The sequence below is a fragment of the Corvus cornix genome, chromosome 4 (genome assembly GCF_000738735.6).
Source record: "Corvus cornix cornix isolate S_Up_H32 chromosome 4, ASM73873v5, whole genome shotgun sequence".
NCBI classification, from domain to species: Eukaryota; Metazoa; Chordata; class Aves; order Passeriformes; family Corvidae; genus Corvus; species Corvus cornix.
In genome coordinates, this window is record NC_046334.1 from 60,191,568 (window position 1) to 60,201,756 (window position 10,189).

A 10,189-nucleotide genomic window follows, 5' to 3' on the forward strand; every position below is an offset into this window, starting at 1 on the left:
CACCAAACTCTTTACTAACATTTCTAAAAAGTAAGTTCAAGCACAGAATTAAATGGAAAATTTTAATAGCTTATCCATATGTATCCTTGATATTCTTGGCTGCAGAAAGGGATAGAACCATAATATTAAAGAAAAACAGGTATAATTCTAGCTGTAAGAGCCACATAAACAAGTTCATCTAAGTCAAGAATTCCTATGAGCCTCACTTTTATTCAAAAACTGCATTTTCTATACAGACTATTTACTTTTAAAATAATAGGGTTCAGCTGTTAGTCATTCTAACCATTCATATAGAAATGTTAATTTGAATACTTGTTGTAAACCTTTCAGGGTGACAAATAAAGATAATAAACCCTTGATCAAGATAACCTTTATTTATTCATCTGGGAACAGAGGATATCATAGGCAACAACGCCGCCTAGGAGAACAAGGATTTCACATAAACTGTTTTGGCAGAAACACGCATTTAAATAATCATCCAAATCACCACCTCACTATCTCTATCTTAACAAAAAATCCAAACAAAACAAACAAACAAACAAAAAATAGAGAAAAACATAAGATCTGAACGAACAAACAGCCCAGATTTTTTTTATTTAGTGTCTATGCCAGCCACATCTGTCCCTGACTTTAGAAGTCATAATACTTAGCAGTGAAAATGGCACCTTTCATTTGCAAACACGTTATAAACATGAACTGACTGCAATTATACCACAATACCTCACCACAGCTAATCAACATGACTGCCTGGTCTGCCCTCAGCCTGGGGAAGTGCTGATTTAAGTTTGTGCTGCCAGCCCCCTGTATGACAGTGTCTACACCCTGCAAAGTACTACCCACAGAAGTGAATTTAGCATAAACTGACTGACCAAACTACAGCACACCATCAAGCAGGTTTCTCCACTCAGTGATAATATTTTCTTTTATAATCCAAGAAGAACTGACTAGACCAGGATGCAAATTAATGTAAACCATTTGGAGTGAAAGGTGTTATCTTGCCTAGCGAAATCTCCCCCTCACAGTCCAGCTCACAGGCAGAGTCAGTGGCAACTTCATGGTCAGGGGAGATCTGGGACATCCTATCAAAAGGGTCCTTGCGATTTTCCTCACAGTCAACCACATTTGGGATCATGTTAACATAAGCAGTCACTATCTCCTTATGGTAAAGGGTGTCCTGGTTGTAAGAGATAAGCTCATTGCTTATATTAACAGTCTCCACTGGAGTACCAGAGCAAAAGTGACCGCATCCCAGGAGGTTGGAGAAAACCTTTCTAAAGTCAGCATTGAAGGCATAGATGATGGGGTTAAGAGAAGAGTTGGCCCAACCAAACCAGACAAAGATATTAAAGGTGGTCTCACTGACGCAGGGGAGGCCAGCGTGGGGGTCACTAGGTGGGCTCTCGCAGAAGGGAACCATGCAGTTCAGGATGAAGAACGGCAACCAGCAGCAGACAAAGACACCCATGATGACAGAAAGAGTCTTCAACACCTTAGTTTCTTTCCTGATGGAGGACTTGAGGCTTGTGTGATGGTGGCAGTCAATGTGGCTGCTCCGGCAGCTCTGTGCATGCTCGGCTGCCCTCTCCAAGGAAGAAATACGACGAATCTGCACCTGAGCAATGCGGTAGATTCGAGTGTAGGTAACTATCATGATAGCCACCGGGATATAAAAACTGATCAAGGAGGAGGAAATAGCATAAGTCCTGTTGAGGCTGGAGTCACAGCTCTCTGATGGTCCAGTGAGGGTATCATTGCTGCCAGAGGTCCCATCAGAGGGTCTCACCGCTGCTAATGCCACCCATGTGGTACTCATATCTTCTGCCCAGGTGGTGACAGCACCTGCTGCTGCCCAGTCACTGCCAAATCCATCTCCAATATCAGCAGCAGCAACAACATCCCCACCTTTGTGCCAGTTGAGCTGGACAGGGATGAAGGAGATAAGCACAGACAGTGCCCATGCCACGCTGATCATCACCAGAGCCAGCCGCTGGGTCATCTTCCTCTCGTAGCGGAAAGGGCTGGAGATAGCCCAGTACCTGTCCACACTGATCACGCACAGGTTGAGGATGGAGGCCGTGGAGCACATGATATCAAAGGCTACCCAGACGTTGCAGAAAGCCCCAAAGGGCCAGTACCCAGCTACCTCTGCCACCGCTTTCCAGGGCATGACCAGCAGGGCAACCAGCAGGTCCGAGACAGCCAGGGACACGATGAAGATGTTGGTAACCTTGCTCCGCAGGTGCCGGTAGCGGACGATGGCCGCGCACACCAGCACGTTCCCAAAGAGCGTCCAGAGGATGAGCAGCGCCAGCAGGCTGCCCGCCGCCACCTGCGCCGCGCCGGGGGAGCCCGCCGGCCCCCGCGGCTCGTCGGGGGGCCCCGTCGCCGGCGGCAGTGGGCTCCGGCCGCCCCGCAGCATCGCTGGCGGCTCCCGCCGGCGGCGGGGCGGCTCCGGCCGGGATGCGCCGAGCTGCCAGCGCCGCCCCGCCGCCCGGCCCCATGGGGCCGCTGCCCCCCCGCCCCGCCGCCACCCCTGCCGGATGGCCCCGCGCCGCCGCCCCGGCGGCCCCGCTCCGCTGCTCAGCGCGCTCCGGGCTCCGCGCCTCGCCACTACCGCCGCGCCAGCCCTGCCGGGGTCCCTGTCCCGCGTTCCGGGGCCCCGCCTGGAGTCCCCGCCCCGCCGCTCAGTGCAAGTACCCCTGCTCGGGATCCCCGCCCCGAGGCTCAGTGCGGATCCCCCGCTCGAGGTCTCCGCCCCGCAGCTCCTTCCAGGGGTTCCCGCTCCGCAGTTCGGCGCGTCCCCCTGGTCGGGGTCTCTGTCCCGCGGACCCGCTTTGGGTACCCGCCTCGCGTCCTTTCGCTTGCGCTCCCCGATCCGCAGCTCAGCGCGCTCCTCTCATCCTCAGGCTCCCCGCTCCGCGGCTCAGCGCGTGTCCTGCCCGGGGCACACGCTCCGCGCCCCCGCGACTCCCGCTGGCTCCCGCCCGGGCTGGCGGCTCCGCTCGCCCCGTGCCCGCCCGGGCTCCCAGCGCGGCGGAGCTGCGCTCCAGCCGGCGCTGCCCGCCCGTTCCCCGCTGCCCGGGCCGGCCCGCCCGCCCCCGCCGCCCTGTGAGCATGCTCCGCCGTCAGGGCCGCCCCGTCCGGGCCGGTGGGCACCGCGGCTGGCAGGGGACGGGACGGGACGGGACGGGAAGGCGCAGCGGGGGCAGCCGCCCTGCCCTCTCCTTCCCTCACTCCGAAACCGAGTCATCCTCGCAATTCCTTGGTGCCGTCACCAGCTCTGTACGGAGGTTTTGCGCAGCAGAAGAGCGCGGTCCCACCGCGGGGAGCGGGGAAATGCCCCCCGGCATCCCCGGGGGAAGAGAGGCTGTCGAGGACGTGTATGGACATAACTCGGTCAGCCTCTCGCTGGGAGCAAACGAGGCTGAAAGGTGCGGTGTGGGGAGAGGGACGGGCTGGGTGTCTTCCGCAGGGATGGGAAATAGAGTGTGCCTCCGTGGTTATTCAATGGCTTCTACTGGATGGCTGGGATGCATTACAGGCCGAAAGCCCGGCAACCGAAAATCCGATTCTCTCTCTTTCCGGCTCTATGGGATGAATCATTCCTATCGGTAGGGCTCCAGCACAACTAGAGACAGACTATGACCATGAGCATTACAGGTATTAATGCTCTTGGACTCACCGTGTGCTAATGTCATGCTTGAGTTTCTTCAGAGAACATGTCTTAGTGATTTTTATTCAAAATATACTGGATTTTGTTCCTCTAAAACTTCATTCCTTTTAAAAACCTTTGCCAGAGATCAAACCCATTCTTGACTCAGCAGCCTGTTTTGGCACTGAAAGGGCTGAAGAACTCACACTCTCCAGGGGCCTTCCAGCTGTTTCTCCAGGCAGATCGGGAAGGACAAGACCCACTATACCTTGCTGGATCTGCAACGACATGAAGGAAGATTAAGTGCTAGAGTTACTAAATACAGAGGGAAAAAAAATATTCTGAACCTTTTTAGGTAATTTTATAAAATTGTCACAAGAAAAACTGGAGCTTCACTTTAGCTCTCACTTAAGAAATTGGCACTACTTTTCCACATTTAAGCAGAGTTATATTTAATATTGGAGGGAGAACTTAGCTTTTGTCACCACTGAATTCTAAACAGCGTGACTAAAGCTCTGATGCTGAGGCAATGTGTTGCTTGCACAAACTCTGCTTTCCTAAGCAATGCCTCCTACAATTTCTCTAAACGAAGAAGCAGATTGCACAAGTACTTGTGCACATGCCTGTTGAAGCTGCTAGTCCAGGGGATATTTTGTAATGTAGTTGATGGGGATATTTTACATAAAATTGCAATGATCTGATTTGCTTGTTTAGCTTATATTCATTGCTTCACCAATGTAGAGGTGTATGCATGCACTTGTAATATGGTATCTGTATGCATATGTTTATTTACATGTGTGCTGCCAGTACTCATGAGCTATTTAAATAAATGTATGTGTAGGTATCTGTCTTGATAACAAGAGTATCCCAATAATAACATAGCCTGCCCACAACTCAGCAGCCCCTTGCCCACACTGGTAGCTTGGTACAAATCAGAGGTGCAAGTGTGTGTTTTCTCCTGCCAGCTCTGCCGGGTGTGCTGGAGTCAGGCACAGAGGAGGTGCAAGCAGACAGGAAAGATGCCTTAGCCCATTGAAACAAAAAATTGTAAGAGCTCACCTGTCAGATGTTTAAAGAAAGAAGTTTTGCTATGCTTTCTTTTTTACTGTCTGCAATAGGTGGCCCAAAGTGGAGGACTTTCTAAAGCATCCCATTTATTGGCCAAGTGTTGGATTTGGCTGTCTGTGGATACAAATATGCTGCTAGAAAGAATTTCTCTTGTTTATTTCCAGTCCTGTGAGATATTTTTCTCTCTCATGGAAGATATTAGTAGAGTTCTATAAACTATGAACACCTGCGACCTTGCAAAGCTTTGTTTATGGTACAGTAGAAAAATATTTTGACAATGGACATTTTAGGATTTTAGCCAATCACCCCAAGGGGTGGCTGATCCTTTGACCAATTAGACTATGAAGAAAAAAAATCTATAAAAGAGTTATAAAATAATTAAATAAATCAATCTTGCTACACAATTCCTGCCTTCTCCTCCCTACCACTGCAGGATACCGCAATAGCTGTCTGAATCCTGTAACTCAGAATTTAGAGGATATAATATCCTTTCCCACCTACTTAAACTTTAGCAATCATCTTTGTTTTCCTGCTGGTGTGAACTGATGTTGCTCACCAAAGCTCCCTATGGATAAAGACCCATCACTTAGCTGGGGGAAGATTCATCAGCCAAAGATGCACCTGTCAATGGGTGCATTGGTGATACAGTCTCCAATGTTGAACCAATATTTCGTGCATGCATGTTCAAAACTTTCCTTCAAGGCAAAGGAATGCATTGGGAGATCAGGAATATTTACAATGGTAGTAGAAAGAAATATTAGTTTGTGATGGGGTGGCGTGTGAGACTAAAACCCTCGTGCCGACAGACTCAGTGAGATGGGAAAAAGCGGAGCAGGAAGGAGCAACAGGACTACAGCTTTGTGCTTTTACAGATCATTCGTAATGACATCAGGTCAGAGAAACAATTGTTTAATGGGGACATTTATGGTGTGTTATCCACTGCCATCAAAATTTTTTGAGCCTGAGATAAAAACCTTTTGCATTTATAGGTTATTAGCATCCTTTTTTAACTTTCTGTAGGCAGTTTGCATATAAATCTCGTTTTAAGAATAGTCCATTAAACCCACAGCTGTCACTTGCTGAGAGATTTGGGGTGGGGTTTTTTTCCATCCTGAAATCATCTTTGTAATGGCTTTTGTGCTTTTCCTTCAGAGCTTTGCCTCATTTTTCTTTTTTTTATTCACCTGATAAAATTGCAGTTCTCTCTCACAGCTGGCAGATTGGAAGTAATGGAATTTAACTGCTTCTGCAATGGTTCTGAGCAAAGAAAATCTTTTCAGTACCTGATTTTAGAAATGTATGTTTTACTAGCTCTTTCCCTTCATTGCCACATTTTCTATTTCCATTTTAAAATACAAAGATCCACTGTTCTGCCTAATAATATTTATTTAAAAATCGTCAATACTTATAAATTAACACATTCTCTCATCTAAGAGATACTTGATGTAAAGAGATAAAAAATAATTAATGCCAAAAGGAAATTAAAATGCAGAGACACAGGTGTACCGCTGAGGTTTGGGCTGTAAATGCATCCCATCAAAAACCTCCCATTACAGTCAGGCTCTAAAACAGAGAAGAAGAGGTAGTGGTAGAGGTGGAGGAGGCTCGAAGTCACTGCACATTAGGCCAGTTCAGCAAAATCACTGCACATGTTCTTAAGTGTAGAAGGATGCTCAAGTAGGGCTGTATTTAGGAGCATGGCTGAATGCATGCTTAGGGTTGATCAGTTTTACTCACTGAAACTGAGTCTTTATTGCACAGGGATGAACAAAGTTACAGGTGTATATACAGCCACGTGAAAGTACTGAGGAAGGAGGGAGATAAATGGTATCACCAATTTATGTAGTACAGAAAAATCCATGCAGACTAGGTCAGGTCCTGCTGTTCATGTTTCAAACAAAAATAAATATGAGCAATTGGAAAATGATCAGAAATGCATTACAGGAATTATGTCTGGGAAATTTCCTCAGCTGAGCAGAGGGCAACAGGATGGTTAGAACCAGCTGGTGATATCTAAGGGGAAAACTTTTCTATAACAGATGAATTTTAATATTTCATGTAAAGTTAGAAAAACTTCAGAGCCTAAAAACTGCATCTAAGAGAAATCAGGGTAGAGGTGGGGTACACATTTTTAACAGTGAGGATGATTAATGGCTGAAGCAATTGATTTTGGACTGTAATAGATTTGCCATCATTTGGAATCTGAAAGCCAAGGCTGAATGCATTTCTCATAGGCTGTGCCTCAGCTCCTCCCTCAGCTCTGTCTTGATTCCACGGGTACCAAATAGTACTCTGTAGTCCATGTTGTGGGAAAAGTAATTTTGGATGGGTACAGTTACCCCTGCTGGCCTTAAATCCTATTTAGGTTTTTGCTGACTTGATTAACTGTATGTAACAGGATGAACAGATCTTCCACTATCTCTGTCACTTTTTTATTCTAAGTGTGATATGGTTCCTACATCAGCCATTGATCACTCAGGAAAATAATGAAATAATTGATGTTATCAGAAGAAATTTCCACAAGTGTTTGTTTGTTTGTTTGTTTGCTTGTTTGTTTTGGTAGGGTTTTTTTGTTTTGGGGGTTTTGGTTTTTTTGTTTTATTCATACCAAGTTTGACTTCATATAAGCCAATGGTAAAAGATTAAAGATGAATGCTAGCCAAGGCCAAGAGCAAAGGGAACAGCATTTTTGTAAATATGATTTCCTGCTGTGCTGTCTTAGTTCATTTTGGGGCTTTTGTCTTATAAAATATTATCTTTTATTTTTGGATATTTATAATCATGTACTAAAACCAGTATTTTTTCTACTATAGCAAGAGTTCACATGATTAAAAACTATTAAAGATCACTGACATTTGAAACAGGATAAAAAGAGAAAAAAAACAGGTTTTTACAATTTGGGAATTTTATACATATTCTCTGGATGTGCATGGCTATATCCCAGGGGAACAACTGTCCTGAGAAAATAATAAAGATGAAAAAAGTTATTTTAATTTTCTAATGCTGAACACTTCACCATTTTTATTTTGTCTTTTGCCAGCTGTACTATCAAACTGCAAATAAAAATCAGGTGAGCTTAATTCCCCAAGAAGCTGCTGTAATTTTTTTCTGGCTTCAATAGTATAACAATTTGCCCTGTGGACTAATTTGAAAACCAATTTCAGTATTCTGATTTTTCTGTTTCTCTAACCTACTGTACATTAGGAGGACTTATGAATTTTATATTGAATGCATAAATTACAAGCTTTTTTAGTTTAGTAATTTTTATTGGAACTTTTGCCAACAGCATAATTTATTTTAGGATTTTACCCTGTCTGTTAACATAGCATGAGATTATCTTTCACAAAATGAGTAGGAAGACCAAATCCTTCATGGAATCAAACAGTAGTTTCAGTAATGAAATCAGACACTGTTGTGAAGACTGTTAAGTCTGATAGAAAAGAGGGGACTCAGAAAACAGAAGTCAGCGCTGGGTGTTTGACTCTCAAGGAACACAGATGATGTCTCTTAGGGTCAGACAGTAACTCATCCTTGGCCTTCCCTCCTCCCAGAAGGCAGCTGCTGCATGGAAGGGAATGGGGTTGGGAAGCAGGACACCTAAACCTCATCTGTTTCACTGGCACTGTGGGACAGCTGTATCCTTGCAGAAGAGCCTGTTGCAAATGCTACGCAGAAAACTGCAGAGCAAGGTAATTTTACAAGTGTGTCAACAGTTAGTGCTGCTAGGGTTTTTAATCTGTACTTTTTAGAGTTGTGTAAGACCAGGACTTCATTTCGTAGTTCAGGATTTATTTGGGGGAAGAATTCCTGTTTCAAATTTTTAAACATTAGTGGTAAGGATGAGCAACTTTGTAACTTTGAGATAAACAGCAATAAACTGCTACTTTTACTTATTTCTGCCTCTTATTGCTCCCCTTAAGTAGTACTTAAAATAACGTGCTCATTTAGAATCAAGAGGTCTCGTTTGTGACTGTAGCAGAATATCTGTAATAGGGAATAGAGAGTTCTTTTTAAAGTACCTCTTGCAATAATCTTTAGGACTATCAGTGCTCTTACAGAACACAGAGAATCAGCTGATGCAGACATCAGTCTGAGACAAGAGCCTTACTGGAGCTGACAAAACTTAAGTGTCTTCTACTGACCATCTGTGAGAATTATAATTCTTTCTTCTGAATGGCGAGTGGCCCTCTGCATGCTGAGCAGCAGCATTTTGTCCCGTAATATGTCATCCTTTTGGTTTCTTCTCCAACATGTGTAACAAGGGTCAAAGGAGTTTTTAAGCGCAGAGAGTATCAAGCACCCCTGTAATGCCTTTAGGACTCCCCATTCTTCTGGCTGATGCACTGCAAATCAAAGGAGGGAAAATACAGGTTGAAAAGCATATGCTCGAATAAATCAAGGCAAATACCCCAAATTCAGAACAAAGTCAGAGCCACAGTTTATTGCTGCAGTGTGCACCTTGGAACAAAAATCACAAGTGCAGGCTCAGCCAGCCCTTCTTGATATAGTGAATTTTGGGATCTTGACTCTTACTGCACTGGAAAGGTTGTCCAAAATGGAGAGCAAAGAAAACAAAATTAAGGGTTTAGAGAGAAGAAAGACATTCTGATGCTTGGAAATGAATCAAGGGCACTTTCAAAAGTATGTTTGGCTAGTGTTACATCTTTTAAAATTATTTCTTGGTAATTAAACTATTAGATTCAAGTAGGCAGTGGTGGAAAACCCTACCTGGAGAGCACTGCAGGCATGCTTCTCATACATGGGAGAGGAGCAGAAGGAGGGAAAAGGAAGGGAATTCATGTAAACAGCTACCATTAAGACTTTATTACGAAGCTATTGCTTACTGCGTCATTGCTGTTGGTTGCTTCCTACAAAAGTAATTGCTTGCTAGAAGTGAAATTACTAAATTCAGAAAATGATGGACTCAAGTTGGAACCAGACACAAAGTGTGGACTTAGCCTTAGGTATAATAATCATATTTGTGCACTCTTAAAAGCATTCTAATCTTCAGTTAAGCCTGGTAAATATTTGATTGCACAATGAATTAGAATAAAGAAGTTATGGTATCCTTGAAAATCCTGGCCAGCCACTCACTCCCTCCCCTAGAGTGGGATGGAGGAGAGAATCAGAACAGTAAAGGTAAGAAAACTTGTGGTTTGAGATAAAGACAGTTTAACAGGTAATGCAAAAGTCGGGTGTGCAAGCAAAGAGAAACCAGGAATTAATTCCCCACTTCCCGTGGGCAAGCAGGTGTTCAGCCATCCCCAGGAAAGCAGGGATCCATCAAGTCACAGTGACTTGGGAAAACAAATGCCACCACTCCAAATGCGTGTCCCCTCTCCCTCAGCTTCCTTCTTCTTCCCTCAGATTTATGCTCAGCATGAAGCCATATAGTGTGGGATGTCCCTGGGTCAGTTGTGGTCAGCTCTTCTGGCTGTGTCCCCTCCCAGCTCCTTGTGCACCCCCAGC

At 45.0% G+C, this 10,189-nt stretch overlaps 1 protein-coding gene across 1 annotated transcript; it reads right to left on the reverse strand.

Moving 5' to 3' along the window:
• Positions 1-355: 355 nt before the first annotated feature.
• On the reverse strand, positions 356-2,419 carry DRD5 (dopamine receptor D5). Its single transcript, XM_010402195.4, has one exon. It carries the CDS (start codon positions 2,417-2,419, stop codon positions 962-964), a length of 1,458 nt encoding a protein of 485 aa, XP_010400497.2. The 3' UTR covers positions 356-961.
• Between the last annotated feature and the right edge of the window lie 7,770 nt (positions 2,420-10,189).

What these genes read in the sequence shown, in the direction of transcription:
- DRD5 (XM_010402195.4), bottom strand. Translation starts at nt 2,419, where the DNA reads ATGCTGCGGGGCGGCCGGAGCCCACTGCCGCCGGCGACGGGGCCCCCC.